This window comes from Hypomesus nipponensis, chromosome 20 (assembly GCF_054491055.1).
Source record: "Hypomesus nipponensis isolate SF chromosome 20, ASM5449105v1, whole genome shotgun sequence".
In the NCBI taxonomy this organism is placed as follows: domain Eukaryota; kingdom Metazoa; phylum Chordata; class Actinopteri; order Osmeriformes; family Osmeridae; genus Hypomesus; species Hypomesus nipponensis.
This window is the reverse complement of record NC_140380.1, coordinates 11,022,501-11,037,500: the sequence shown is the minus strand read 5'-3', so window position 1 is coordinate 11,037,500 and position 15,000 is coordinate 11,022,501. Positions and strand designations below refer to the sequence as shown.

The following is a 15,000-nucleotide window of genomic DNA, read 5'->3' as shown; positions in this document are numbered from 1 at the left end:
TGGCTGGGGAACAGGTGCTGAAGAGGGGCAGGAAATGGGAAAAAAGGATGAGAAGGAGGAGGTAAATGTCTCCTTCGAGGGGTTTCTGGAGAGCCAGGTGCCAGGTGGTCTAGATGCTGAAAGGAGAAATGTTCTGACCCATTCCACTGTTGGAGGAATGGCCCAACCATATCAAGTCAAATCAAATTGTATTTGTACAGACTTTTTTTTACAAGCAGTGTCACAGAGGGCTTCACGTGTGCCCACCAGGCTGCACCTAAACCCACCAGGAAGACAAGGAAAACCTCCTAGGACAAGGAGGAGGGAAAAATAGAAGAAACCTTCATGAGGAACAACAGGGGCCAGGGAGAATTCTCAAAAAGCCTCGAGTGTTCAGTCCACAGCATATTTTCCACTGAGAAGCTTCTCCTGGTGACATGAAGCTCTTGTGGAGTTCCTTATTAACAGATCTTCAAGGAAAGCTCAGTCACCTCTTGAATGAAACATTTTTTCTCAATAAACAAGCAACGTTGTGGCTTAAGTAGGATAGCCATCTAAATCATTGATTGGGTTGTCTTGAGTGATATCCATTGCTAAGCCCTTTGCCAGTCCCAGTAGATCAGTGGATTAGTTACTCGTCATTAGAGCATTAGTACTTTGCCCAGTGAAGCAAAAGTTGTCTTCATAACTTGAGGTGGCAATGAAGTAGCAATAGTTTTTTTAAAGCTAGACCCCTACACCCAACCCAAAGTTTATCCAGCGTGCGTGAGTGGGAACAAAATCCCCCAAATATCCAGACAACCAGGATTTACTGACCTCAAACATCTTTCCTTTTAGACAGGGAGATTGTTCTGCCACCAGACACAAGTGGCTTCTTACCAATTACAATCATCTTTAGTTTGTCAGTCAGGTTGTTCTTTAGTTTGTCAGTCAGGTTGTTCTTTAGTTTGTCAGTCAGGTTGTTCTTTAGTTTGTCAGTCAGGTTGTTCTTTAGTTTGTCAGTCAGGTTGTTCTTTAGTTTGTCAGTCAGGTTGTTCTTTAGTTTGTCAGTCAGGTTGTTCTTTAGTTTGTCAGTCAGGTTGTTCTTTAGTTTGTCAGTCAGGTTGTTCTTTAGTTTGTCAGTCAGGTTGTTCTTTAGGAGTCGGCACGCCGCTTCAGAGAGGCTGCCCTGGGCCTCCTCACTCACACACACACACACACACACTACGAAACAACAGCAACAATTATCACTGAGCTCTTTCTCTCCATCCAATCTTAATACCTTTGTAAGAAGGCCCTTAGACACACTGTTGCTGTGTGAGTGTGTGTATGATATTGACTTTCCTCCTTTTGAATCTATTTTCCAATGATGTTGAGGGTCTTAAAGTGGGACATTGTTTGCAGGGATGTGTATGAACTCTTAACAAGGTTAGTCCCAGCTCTCTGTCCTCACCTCCTCACCTCCTCTCCTGTCTTCCTCTCCTCCTCCTCCTCTCCTCTCCTCCTCCACCTCTCCTCACCTCCTCTCCTCCTCCTCCTCTCCTCCTCCTCCTCCTCTCCTCCTCCTCTCCTCCTCCTCCTCTTCTCCTCCTCTTCTCCTCAATCAGTTTCCCGATACGGCTGTTTTTGCCAGTGGACCAGTGACGGGTGCCGGCCAGAATGGGATTGAGTGTTAAATTGAATTATGGGGAGGGTGTAATATGCCAGCATGGCAGGTGCACAGTTTGAGGGGCGGAGGGGGGTGTGGAGGGAGGTGGTGGTGGTGGGGGGTTCACAGCCTGCTGTTGATTGGTGGCAGCTGTGAGATCTGCTTCTGCGGTATTGGACGGCGTTGAAGTGGGCGGAGGCCTGAGGCCTGTGTCGTCCTCGACAGATTCTCATCTTGGCCGCGTCGTTTTGAAAAGATCACAAGGGTGCCAAGGGGCCAGAATTGTTCTCGACCGCTAATCCTGGTAGCTTCCGCAGCTTGTCTTAACAGCGCCGCGTGACAGAGTCATTCGTCATGACAACAGCTGTCGTCATGCCGTCTGCGGTGTCTGAAGCAGTTACTTACCTCCTGTAATGAGTTATTTTCATAATTATTTCTTTTTTGGCCGAGTTACAAGGTGCATTAATTGAAGTGCTTCTAAAAAGAATGCTGTTTTTTGTTGCCTGAAACCAGGATGGTGCCTTTGGGTGTGCGGGATACCAACTCTCAAGGGGAATAAGCTAATTAAGCCAAAGAGGGCGACATTATTCTGACCAGTCCTCGAGGATTTGCCTCAATTAGAGCATGGCAGACAAAAGCCCCCATCTTCTCTCAAGGCTGCCATTTTGAAGTGATGTGTGATGTGTGTTGGTGTGTGTCGTTCTAGTACCCCCCCACCCATACAGCTCTCACACACACACACACACATGCACACACACACACACACACACGTATAAACATACATGCACACACACACACAAACACTCACACACACACACACAGGGTGCAAATACAGTTTGCTCACACTTTTACAACAGCCTGCAATCCCCAAAGCCCCCAGAACAGTGCAATGTTCCACCCATCAATATCTGCTCTCCTCACGCTTTGAATAAGTCAGCACGACACAACACTGAGTGACAGCGCTTGGTTTAGTCTGAAGTCTACAGCAGCAACAGGCTCCTCTGAAGCGCTGGTTGCAGCAGCTGCAGTCTGGCAGGATCGTTTCCTCAGTTTTCTAATCCACTCTGTGTGTCACTGTGGCACCACGCCAAACCACAGGCTGCTTAAGTCCAGCATGGTGGACGAGAAGGACGAGATTAGAAATGGCCTTCGACTATGTGTATATATATATATATATATATATATATATATATATATATATATATACACATTACTGTGTAGAAGCCTTAGGTACCAAAGATTGTTTACCTGAATATTGTCTCTATTTTATTGTCTTCTGTATTTGTGCAGCAGCATGAAAGTGCAATTTTGCTTAAATATTAGTTTAGTCTTTTCATTTCATTTTTTCCTAAAGCATATTTGCTGTACTAAAGAAAAAACAAGTTAAAATGTGCCTAAGACTTTTATTAGATTTCATTTTTTTTTTTTTTTTTTTGTGGACGTCTGTCCCAAGGGTTAGAGGATGACTGCCTCATCCATGAGCCCCAGTGCTCCGAGGTAAAGGGCTTGAGCCTCGTGTGACTCACAGTGGAGGCAGACAGAGGCAGGGCTGCACTGTGATGAATGACGGCTCCTCTAAGAGGGAGCTGCCCCACTTTCAACAGCAGCAACACTGCAGTGACTCTCTCTCTGTCTCTTTGACTCTCTCTCACACACTCTGTCTCTCACTCTCTCTCTCTCTCTCTGTCTCTCTCTCTTTCTCTTCAGCCACCTCTCCCTCGACTGAGGAGGACCTTTGAAAGGGAGGGAGCTGAGATGTAGAGAGAGAGAGAGAGAGAGAGAGAGAGAGAGAGAGAGAGAGAGAGAGTTAGAGAGAGAGAGAGAATGACAGAGAGTGAGTGTGCGTGTGAGAGAGGGAGAGAGTGAGAGTGCTTATGAGAGAGGGAGAGAGAGAGTGAGTGAGTGTGCGTGTGAGAGAAGGAGAGAGTGAGTGAGTGAGTGAGTGAGTGTGCGTGTGAGAGAGGGAGGAAGGGAGGGAGGTAGAGAGGTAGAGAGAGAAAGAGAACCGCAGCCTTCAAGCCTATGGGAGGGTTTTGTGTAGTCCTCAAGGATAGAAAATGTTAGCGATGCATGTGAAGTCCTGTGGGGTTTACTCAAAGGACGTTAGGGCTTTTATCCTGACATGAAGGTAGAAGAGGACGTTATTGGGGCCTATGACATCACACCGCCTCTTCTTCTTCTTCTTCTTCTTCTTCTTCTCCCCCTTTATCACATAAAAGTGGAAGTTCCTCCCCTCCTTCCTTCCCGGTTCTGAACCCAGACCCCTAATTGGTCAAAGCTCCCATCTCTCCAGCTCAGTTTGGGAGGTAATTGGGTGTTTATGAACTATTTATGCTGTCTCTTTGCCGATGTCAGCACGATGAAGAGAGAGACTGCATTCTTTTTTTCCTTTTTACCACCCCCCCCCCCCGTCCTTCTCTTCCTGTAAACGCTTCTGCAGTAAGGAATTTGGCCGAGTCATGAACTGCTGTACCTCTAGAAGATTCTCAGAGGGGGACAAGAGGCAGAGAGACAGCCTGCCGTCCCATCTGGGACCGGGACTGGGGGATGGAGAGTCAAACCCCCCCCATCACCCCCCCCCCCCCCCTCACCATTCCTCCCCTGCTAATGAGCAGGTTTTATCTGGCAATTAAAAGCCAAACAGTCTATAAAATATATTCACGGTTGTTTACCTATCAATCAACCAGAGAACCTTCCCAGTACCACACATACGCACACACACACACACACACACACCACCACCATCACTATCTGCCTAGCAAGCATCATTTTACCCATACAGACTCTCTGAATGCCATTAAACACTAATTCAACAAGGTGCTTTTCAAAGAAATGGGTTCTCAAATGGATCCCGGTAGTGTGACAGTGTCCTGCTCCTCGGCAGAGCTGTGGAGGGGAGGAGCTGATGAAGAGAGACTCGCTGCTGTGGAAGAGGAGACCATCTCTCCTCTGTTAGAGCGCAGTAAGAAAACAGCTCAATGTGTGCTTGGCAAGCATGCGGCTTCTCTTTTGCCTTGTTTCACACACACACACGTGTGCACACGCACACACACACACACACACACTCACACACTCTCTCCCCTAACCCTCTTTCATGATTTGACTGTTTATCCTACTGTACATCCTGTGAATACACACATTGCAGCTGACTGCCTCGGCTTGTTCCTGCTCATGCGTTCCCTGCAGATTCAATCATACGCTACTCTGGACAGACTGACAGAGAGAGAGAGAGAGAGAGAGCATTAGAGGATGGGAAAGGGGGAGGAGGAGAAGAGGGGAAAGAGGGAGGAGGAGAGGAAATAGGGAGGAGGAGAGGAGAGCAAATAGGGAGGAGGAGAGGAAAGAGGGAGGAGGGGAGGAAAGAGGGAGGAGGGGAGGAAAGAGGGAGGAGGGGAGGAAAGAGGGAGGAGGGGAGGAGAGGGAGGAGGGGAAAGAGGGAGGAGGGGAAAGAGGGAGCAGAAGAGGAGAGGAAAGAGGGAGGAGGGGAGTCAGCAGGAGGAGAGCCAGGGACAGGAAGAGGGATAGAGGTTTTGATGACGGAGTACAGAAAACGTGAAGAATTGCATTCGGGAAAAACGGATATGGAGAGTGTGTGTGTGTGCTGGCAGTGGGAGATTGAGAGAGAGAGTGACATGGAGAGATATGGAGAGGTATTAGACGAAGCACAGTGAACAGAAACCCAAACTGAGGGCAGGCAGTAGCCAGCTCGTTCCCTGGAGGCCTGCGATGACGTCTGGGGGCCAACCAGCCTCAGAGTCAGGAGAGAGGACGCAGCAATGGAGGGCTGCGGTAGAAGAAGCCTCACCTCCCAAATCAGGGGAGCAGACGTTGCTGTCGGCCCCTGCTGGACATAACCAGCGCTCCCTCCTGAATGACTCTCTGCTGGACATAACCAGCGCTCCCTCCTGAATGACTCTCTGCTGGACATAACCAGCGCTCCCTCCTGAATGACTCTCTGCTGGACATAACCAGCGCTCCCTCCTGAATGACTCTCTGCTGGACATAACCAGCGCTCCCTCCTGAATGACTCTCTGCTGAACATAACCAGCGCTCCCTCCTGAATGACTCTCTGCTGGACATAACCAGCGCTCCCTCCTGAATGACTCTCTGCTGAACATAACCAGCGCTCCCTCCTGAATGACTCTCTGCTGGACATAACCAGCGCTCCCTCCTGAATGACTCTCTGCTGGACATAACCAGCTCTCCCTGCTGCATGACTCCATGCTTCAGGCCCACAACATCTGATACACGTGGAAAGACCTGTTCATTGTCTTAAGTCAAAAGCAAAAAGGAATTGGGTGGGGAAGAGGGGGAGAGAGTGAGGAAGGGGAAGGGTGTCCCACTTGTTTGTGGAGAAGCACAGATAGATCTTGGTATTGTCAAAGACCCCTTTTTTTCTCTGTCAGTGGAGGGTGTGGAGTAGATTTCTGGTCTATTTGATGCTGTGTGTTTTTCCAAGACTGTCGTAACCCTTGACGACAGGTAGGCGAAGAGCAAAATACAGTTTCAGCTGTTGCACAAAGAAAACATGTTTGTCCCTTACAGTAGAAATGTCTTGTTTTTGTTGTTCGTCTTGATCCAGCCTTGAAACACCACTACTAATTCAAAACAAAAAGCTATTATTGCCAGTGGAAAACTGCTAATATTCTACCATTAACCACATAACGGGGTGAAAAACGAAAGCACGTTGTGATAGCGGCCAGTTTCCTTAATTATTTTGCATGCTTCGAGCATTAGAGAGAAATAATTTGCGCCATGCGAAGTTGCTTTGTTTTTGTTGAACTGCAACATCAACCATTGAACGTGCTGATGACAAAAAATGGCTGACATCAGTTTAGCATTCCGCCATAGTTTCTCAGTATAAAATGGAAGTATTTGTGAGTCGTTTTTTTTCCCGCTGAACGGAAACTGACACGCTCTTGACTTGGCGAAGCACGGATTCCTGTCCTTGTTCTCCATGAATGGAAACACTTTTTTAGTTTTGAATGATGGGAGCTTTCAGCTTAGTGAAGGACACTTCAGCGGAGACTAGAATGTACTTCTGTGTTAATGTGTTCAATCTTCCCCTCACCACTTCCTGGAGCACCATACAGGAACAAAATCATTTTGCGCACTTTGTTAGCTATCAAAAGGCCGTCTCAGGCAAAATGTTGGTGGTGTTAAACCTGAAGAGATAAAACAGGAACATGACATATTCTATGTTTAGTTCGCATGCATTTTCTTTATTCTTTTTTTGGCGTTGTTGGTGATTAGGTCAGCGCACTCCTAATCGGATGTTCTTTGGTTGATGCACGAACCGAGATGTCTAGAACAGAAACCAAAGTGTAGATCATCAGTGTCAAACTCACTGGCCCCATGCCTCCTTGTTTGCTTAGTGGATAAAAGCCTCATCATCTTGTTGTATTTGTAGATGGAGGCAGAGGGTTTAGGCCCAGTAAGTCTGTTCATCTATAGAAGAGAGACAAAGGCCGCACGTTGATCCCCAGGGTCAGATTAAGAGCCTTTAAAGCCATGAGAGACACCATTGTTTGGGAAAGAATGACGTAAAGTCTGTTGAATGAACCTGTTTCCTCCTGTTCATTTGGGGTGAAGTGGCTCTTTAACCAGTATCGGGTTGCCAGGTTTGGAGTGAACACTGTTAAACCAATTTCGGGTTGCCAGGTTTTTCTCCTGCTTCCCCCGCCCACGTCTGCAGTGGCGTTGACTTCCATCCTCCCTCTTCTTCTTCCCTCTTCTTCCTCCTCCTCCTCCCTCTTCTTCCTCCTCCTCCTCCCTCTTCTTCCTCCTCCCTCCTCCCTCTTCTTCCTCCTCCCTCCTCCCTCTTCTTCCTCCTCCTCCTCCCTCTTCTTCCTCCTCCTCCTCCTCCTCCTCCTCCTCCTCCCTGTTCTTCCTCCTCTTCCTCCCTCTTCTTCCTCCTCCTCCTCCTGCTCCCAGGTCACACTGGGACACCAGGTGGGGGGGGGATTTTCCCATCACCACCAGGCTTATCAGTGTGACAGTGTGGGCGTCTAATCGCAGTCCTGCAGACAGCTGTTAAGACCTCCCTCCCCCCTCTCTCCCCCCTCTCTCCAGAGCGACTGGCAAATAGAGAGAGAGGATCAGGATCAGCAGGTAGCCCTGTCACTGGGAGAGAGGGGGAGAGAGAGGGGGAGAGGGAGGGAGAGAGATACGGAGAGGGAGAGGGAGAGAGAGAGGGAGAGAGAGAGGGAGAGGGAGGGGGGAGAGAGAGAGAGAGAGGGAGGGAGAGAGATACGGAGAGAGGGAGAGGGAGGGGGAGAGGGAGAGGGAGAGGGAGAGGGAGGGGGAGAGGGAGAGGGAGGGGGAGAGAGGGAGGGGGAGAGAGGGAGAGGGAGGGGGGGAGAGGGAGAGGGAGGGAGAGAGATACGGAGAGAGGGAAAGGGAGAGGGAGAGGGAGAGAGGGAGAGGGAGGGGGAGAGAGAGAGAGAGGGAGGGAGAGAGATACGGAGAGAGGGAGAGGGAGGGGGAGAGGGAGAGGGAGAGGGAGGGGGAGAGGGAGAGGGAGGGGGAGAGAGGGAGGGGGAGAGAGGGAGAGGGAGGGGGGGAGAGGGAGAGGGAGGGAGAGAGATACGGAGAGAGGGAAAGGGAGAGGGAGAGGGAGAGGGAGAGAGGGAGAGGGAGGGGGAGGGGGAAGGGGAGGGATGCATGGAGAGGATAGCCTGTTCTATATTCTCCTCACAAAAATACAGACAGAGAAAAAGAAAGATAGAGAGTGAAAGAGAAGAGAGAGGGAGAGAGAAGAGAGATAGGGTATGTGTCTCTGTGATAGGAAGGACGTGGGAACCAGAATCCTCCAAAGCTTGTTGTTTTATGTTTTTTTTTCTTCCTCATTTCAAATATCCTCACTCCACAATCAAACTACATTTTCTCCAGAATTGCTCGGTGGGGTGTATGAATTCGCAGACAGAAGAGAGCCGCGCCGCGTGGAGATCTCGTAACTCCAGCTTCATCTCTTATTCAACGCAGCGGCTCGTAAAAAAGACAATAGGAGCCGTATTGATAATTACTTTTTAATGCGGCACACTCATCATGTCCAATTTCATGGCCCTTAGGCAGGATATGGCAGTTTTAATCAACATGTTAATGCTGTTACTTCTCAACTTTGACTACAATGTGCTTTTGCGTGTGCAAATGAATGGCATTTGTATGTGTGTGTGTGTGTGTGTATTTACAGTATGTGTGTGTTTGTCTATTAAATTACGTGCCAGTTTTTGATTGGCTGACAGGTCCTAACCGAAGTGGAGTCGCTGACTCCAGCTTGCTGCTGGTTCAAGGGACCGTGAACGAGATGGGATGTGTCAGAATGTTGTGCGGCACCTGCCTGGGTGCACGTGTGTGTGTGCATGAGTGCGTGCACAATAAATAGGGTGGGGATGAGTCAGAGGAAAATGGAAAGATAGAGATCAGCCATGTCTCTGAGATGGTTAGGCCTGGGTTGGGGAGGTGGATGGTTCATACAGACAGAGAGAGGTGGAGGGTGGAGAGGTAGAGAGGTGGGAGGTGGAGAGGAGGAGGGTGGAGAGGTGGAGAGGTGGAGAGGTGGAGAGGTGAAGAGGTGAAGGGTGGAGAGGTGGAGGGTGGAGAGGTGGATGGTGGAAGGTGGAGAGGTGGAGGGTGGAGAGGTAGAGGGTTGAAGAGGTAGAGAGGTGGAGGGTGGAGAGGTGGAGGGTGGAGAGGTGGAGGGTGGAGAGGTGGGAGGTGGAGAGGTGGAGGGTGGAAAGGTAGAGAGGTGAAGAGGTGAAGGGTGGAGAGGTGGAGGGTGGAGAGGTGGATGGTGGAAGGTGGAGAGGTGGAGGGTGGAGAGGTAGAGGGTTGAAGAGGTAGAGAGGTGGAGGGTGGAGAGGTGGATGGGTGAAGGGGTAGAGAGGTGGAGGGTGGAGAGGTGGAGGGTGGAGAGGTGAAGGGGTAGAGAGGTGGAGGGTGGAGAGGTAGAGGGGTGAAGAGGTAGAGAGGTGGAGGGTGGAGAGGTGGAGAGAGGTGGAGGGTGGAGAGGTGAAGGGGTAGAGAGGTGGAGGGTGGAGAGAGGTGGAGGGTGGAGAGGTGAAGGGGTAGAGAGGTGGAGGGTGGAGAGGTGAAGGGGTAGAGAGGTGGAGGGTGGAGAGGTAGAGGGTGGAGAGGTGGAGGGTGGAGAGGTAGAGGGGTGAAGAGGTAGAGAGGTGGAGGGTGGAGGAGTGGAGGGATAGATAGGTAGAGGGTGGAGGGGTGGAGAGGTGGAGGGGTAGAGAGGTCGATGGTGGAGAGGTGGAGGGGTGAAGGGGTAGAGAGGTGGAGGGTGGAGGGGTGGAGAGGTGGGAGGTGGGAGGTGGAGAGGTGGGAGGTAGAGAGGTGGAGGGCGGAGGGTAGAGAGGTGGAGGGTGGAGAGGTGGAGGGCGGAGGGTAGAGAGGTGGAGGGCGGAGGGTGGAGAGGTGGAGGGCGGAGGGTGGAGAGGTGGAGGGTGGAGAGGTGGAGGGGTAGAGAGGTGGAGGGTGGAGAGGTGGAGGGGTGAAGGGGTAGAGAGGTGGAGGGTGGAGAGGTGGGAGGTGGAGAGGTGGGAGGTAGAGAGGTGGAGGGCGGAGGGTGGAGAGGTGGAGGGTGGAGAGGTGGAGGGCGGAAGGTGGAGAGGTGGAGGGCGGAGGGTGGAGGGGTGCCCAGCCCCCCTCACAGCTGTGCTAGGGGGCAGCAGAGTCACACAGAGATGTTTTAACCCAGTTTGGTCTCAGTCTCTCCTGTGAGGAAACCCTCCAGCTCCACCTTCCTGTTCTGGGGCTCTTTTGTTGTGTTTCTATCTCCTCCCTCTCTCTCTGTCTCTCTCTCTCTCTCTGTCTCTCTCTCTGTCTCTCTCTCTCTCTCTCTCTCTCTCTCTCTCTCTCTCTCTCTCTCTCTCTCGCTCTCTCTCTCTCCTCCCTCTCTCTACTCCCCTCCCTCTCTCTCTCTCTCTCTCTCTCTCTCTCTCTCTCTCTTTCTCTCTCCTCCCTCTCTCTCTCTCTCTCTCTCTCTCTCTCTCTCTCTCCCTCTCTCTCTCTCTCTCTCTCTCTCTCTCTCTCTCTCTCCCCTCTCTATCCCCCCTCCCTCTTCCCCTCCCTCTCTCCTCCCCTCTCTATCTCTCCCCTCTCTCTCCCTCTCTCTCTCTCTCTCTCTCTCTCTTCTCCCCTCTCTATCCCCCCTCCCTCTTCCCCTCCCTCTCTCCTCCCCTCTCTATCTCTCCCCTCTCTCTCCCTCTCTATCTCTCCCCTCTCTCTCCCTCTCTATCTCTCCCCTCTCTCTCCCTCTCTATCTCTCCCTCTCTATCTCTCCCCTCTCTCTCCCTCTCTATCTCTCCCTCTCTATCTCTCCCCTCTGTCTCTCCCTCTCTCTGTCTCATCGTGGCTCATCACTCTTATGACTGTAATACATGGGCAGAGGACAACTGGTAATTGTTTCCAGGGTTGGTGCACTCCACTTCGGTTTACATATGATCGTTTGTGTGTCTGTGTGTGTGCATGAAGAACACACTCCCAAACAATCTCAGTAGTAAATAGTCAGGCCGCACAGGTGATTTGTCATGAAAACGGTGCAAGCTGCTGACAAACTCCAGACCAAATCCGATATGATTCTATTTAGATGCATCTGTGTGGCACTCAGGAGATAACCTGTCTCTCAGGATGTTGGAAAAAGAGATGGAAGATATCCTCTGAGCAGTTCACTCATCACACTGGAATTCTATTCCAGTGCCACTTTTTCTCTGAAGACGGAAAAACCGTGACTTTCTCTCCTACACTCGCTTTCTCTCTTCTACTCTCTCTCTCTCTCTCTCTCTCTCTCTCTCTCTCTCTCTCTCTCTCTCTCTCTCTCTCTCTCTCTCTCTCTCTCTCTCTCTCTTTCTCCTACACTCGCTTTCTCTCTTCTACTCTCTCTCACACTCTCTCCTACTCACACTCTCCTACACTCTCTCTCTCTCCTACACTCTTTCTCTCTCTTCTACACTCTCTCTCTCTCCTACTCTCTCTCTCTCCTACACTCTCTCTCTCTCTTCTACACTCTCTCTCTCTCCTACTCTCTCTCTCCTACACTCTCTTTCTCTCTTCTACTCTCTCTCTCTTCTACACTCTCTCTCTCTCCTACACTCTCTCTCTCTCTCTCTTCTACACTCTCTCTCTCTCCTACTCTCTCTCTCTCCTACACTCTCCCTCTCCACAAATTGATAATTTGTATTTCACCATGATTGAAATTTGGCAACATGTTAAAGAGAAAAATGGGGTTTCTAATCAAATCAAAACCTGCCTCAAAGCTAAAATCCCAACAGTCACTTGGATTCCAAACGGATTTGAAAGATGCATATGGGTGCCAGGTGAACAGCATTATGGGAAACATTGCTCATCTGCTGAAGGGAATGACAGTTGTGGAGACACAACCGGATTGAAGACCTCTGGAACGCTGCCATTGATGTGTTTGCATTAAGAAACACAAAGTGAAGATTTTGATTGAACTGATATGATTCTGTGGGTCGGGGTCACAAGACTTTGGGTTTCACCGGTCGGTTATACATGTGTTTTACTGAACATTGTGATGAACATTGTGATACAAAATGTAATTTGTTTAATGATTGAAATTAGAATAATTTAACCTCTCTCCAGACAGAACTATTCTTAACTGCACTTTCCCTCCTTTCTCCATTGGCCCCCAAATATGCTACACTTGTGTGCCATCTATTCTGCTCTGATTGGTTGAGGCTGTTAATCTTCAGGGAATGGGGCTTAATGCTAACGCTTCTCTCTTCTCTTCCCTCTTTCCTCTCCGTCAAACAGGAGCTGCACAGTACCCAGGTATGCCCTCCCTCTTTTACCCATCTCACTCACTTCTCTCTCTCTTTACCTCACCCACTCTGTCTCTCTCTCTCTCTTTCTGTCTGTCTCTCTGTCTGTCTTTCCCTCACTCTACTCTCTCTTTCTGTCTCTCTCCTCTCTGTCTCTCTCCTTTTTCTCTCTCCCTCTGTCTCTCTCTCTGTCTCTCTCTTTCTATGCTCTCTCCCTCTCTCCACTGTCTCTCTCTCTCTCTATCCTCTCTCTCTCTCTCTCTCTCTCTCCACTCTCTCTCTCTATCCTCACTCCCTCTCTCTCTCTCTATCCTCTCTGTCTCTCTCTCTCTCTCTATCCTCTCTGTCTGTCTCTCTCTCTCTCTCTCCACTGTCTCTCTCTCTCTATCCTCTCTGTCTCTCCCTCTGTCTCTCTCTCTGGTGCGTGTTCTCTCCCATAGCAGTCTTCATTTCTTGCCTTTCCAGAATGGCGCCTCTCAGCTTCTTATGTCTCTGTGCTGCATACTAACTATATCACACTGCCCTCTCCATATCAGGCTCTTCTCACACTAGCATATCTCTCTCTCTCTCTCTCTCTCTCTCTCTCTCTCTCTCTCTCTCTCTCTCTCTTTCTCTCTCTCTCTCTTTTCTCATCCTAGTATGGACTACCAGACTAAGGTAGCCTTCTAGTATGGATGAGCGGACTAAGCTACCGTCCTAGTATGAAGTAGCATACTATGTTAGCATTTACACAGATAAGTGGTAGGGTGGTGTAGATGTGGTGCGCTAGCGTGGACATCTGGAGCACAAGCCAATCAGCATCTGTCGTTTCTTCATCTTCCTCTTCCTCATCTTCCTCCTGCCAGGAGGAATTAGGAGCTGGGAGTCACAACTCCTACTGACCTCATCACCTCCTCCTCCTCATCTACTCCTCCTCATCTACTCTTCTTCTCCTCCTCACCTCCTCATCTCCTCCTCACCTCTTACTCCTCTGCTCCTCATCTCCTCCTTATCGCCTTCTCCTCCTCAGTCTTGTTGTCAGTGTCGTGTGTCTGTGCATAATGTATTTGTTAAGAGGTGCAGCTCGGTGGTTAGAGCTTTTGACTCTAGGTCAGGAAATTACAGGTTCAGATCCCTCCCGTGGCCTACGTTGCTTTGGATAAAAGCGTCTGATAAATGAGTACACCGTGATGACGTGTCTTTATTATAGCATTTTCCAAAGTCCCACATCTGGCTTTGAGCAGCATCTTTCAGCCTCTCTGAAACTGATGTAGAGCAAACCTGTACAAGTCTTACATCTACCACCCAACCCGCTCGTGTTTGGAAAAGGCCGTCAATTATTATCACGGACATGTCTCTCATAGACAGAGGAACACTACTCAGATCTACTCAGGCACAACCTTTGTGTTCCTGCTTTGCGTAACATTTTATTTCAGTTTTTATTCTCTAATCCCTAATGGATGCTGACTAATGTATGACGGGTCAACTAATGTATGAAGGATACAGTTATAGGTTACAAACAGAGAAGGCAAGAGTCCTTATTTTCTTGAAACCATAAAGCTGGTGCATTAATCAGAAAATAGCTCAAATGAAATAATGTCTATGAGCTCTGTGCTTTTAGCCACTGAAAATCTAAAACAATTATAACCTTTTAGAAGCCGCGACCAAAGTAGAAGATGTAAAGCGTAACTTGAGTTGTGTCATTTGAATGCGGCGCTCAGTATCACTCTCAGTACATCCTGCTCTTCCTCTGGAACTTTCTGATTCTTACTTTCAGTCACTGTTTTTAATCAGTTTAAAGAGCTAAATAATACATTTGGTTTTTGGACTCAAAAAAGCTCAGTGCATCTTTCTAGTAGCCCTCCTGTGGTCTGGATGAAGGGCACACTTTCCGACAAACCGGATTTGGGCAGTTGGCCTGTAGCGAGTGATGTATGACACGTTAAAACACAGACTGCGGCCAGTCGGTTGTAGACAGCTTGGAGAGACGTCAAAGGCCTTTACTGCGGCACAGACGATTAACGCTTCAATATCAAAGCACACACACACACACACACACACACATGCTCCCTCCCCTCTCTCTTTCTTTCTCTCTCTCTCTCTCTCTCTCTCTCTCTCTCTCTCTCTCTCTCTCTCTCTTTCTCTCTCTCTCTCTCTCTCTCTCTCTCTCTCTCTATCACCCCAGAAACCGCTGAGCCAGTGTTGAAGTAGCGTTCACTAAAAACACAGCAGGCTTGGCAGCTGGCCCGATGTTTTTTTTTTTCTTTCCTTCCGTTGCTAACTCTCCCTCCAAGCCTCCCTTCCGATCCACTTATTAATGGTGGCACCGGATATTTATACCTATATAAATTACAATTGAGCCGCGTAAGATGCCCCCAAGGGGGATTGGATGGGACCCAGCCCTTGTTAAGAGAGCCCAGTCCTTCACGGATTCGTGGCCGGGGAAGGCTGCTCCGCCTGGGATACAGTGGCCTTCACAACACACTGTCAGCAAAGAAAATCTCCCCTTCAAACCACCCACTGCCCTCCCTCCCCTCCCCTCCCACACCCCCAAAGACCCACTGTAAAATCACTGTCCATCTTACATAAAAACCACAAGGCGCTTTATCGCCTAGAACCCGGCGT

General features: G+C 49.5%; 1 protein-coding gene across 4 annotated transcripts in view; it reads left to right on the top strand.

Annotated features, from left to right (window-relative positions):
- cadm1a (cell adhesion molecule 1a) overlaps positions 1-15,000 on the top strand; it is a 212,177-nt gene that overhangs the window by 137,507 nt on the left and 59,670 nt on the right. For 3 of the 4 annotated variants that reach the window (XM_084684117.1, XM_084684116.1, XM_084684114.1), the window contains exon 2: positions 12,389-12,406. The exons of the other annotated variant lie outside the window; for it this stretch is intronic. In XM_084684117.1, coding sequence (XP_084540243.1) covers positions 12,389-12,406 — 18 coding nt within the window. The remainder of the gene's footprint in view (positions 1-12,388; positions 12,407-15,000) is intronic. 4 annotated transcript variants of the gene reach the window in all.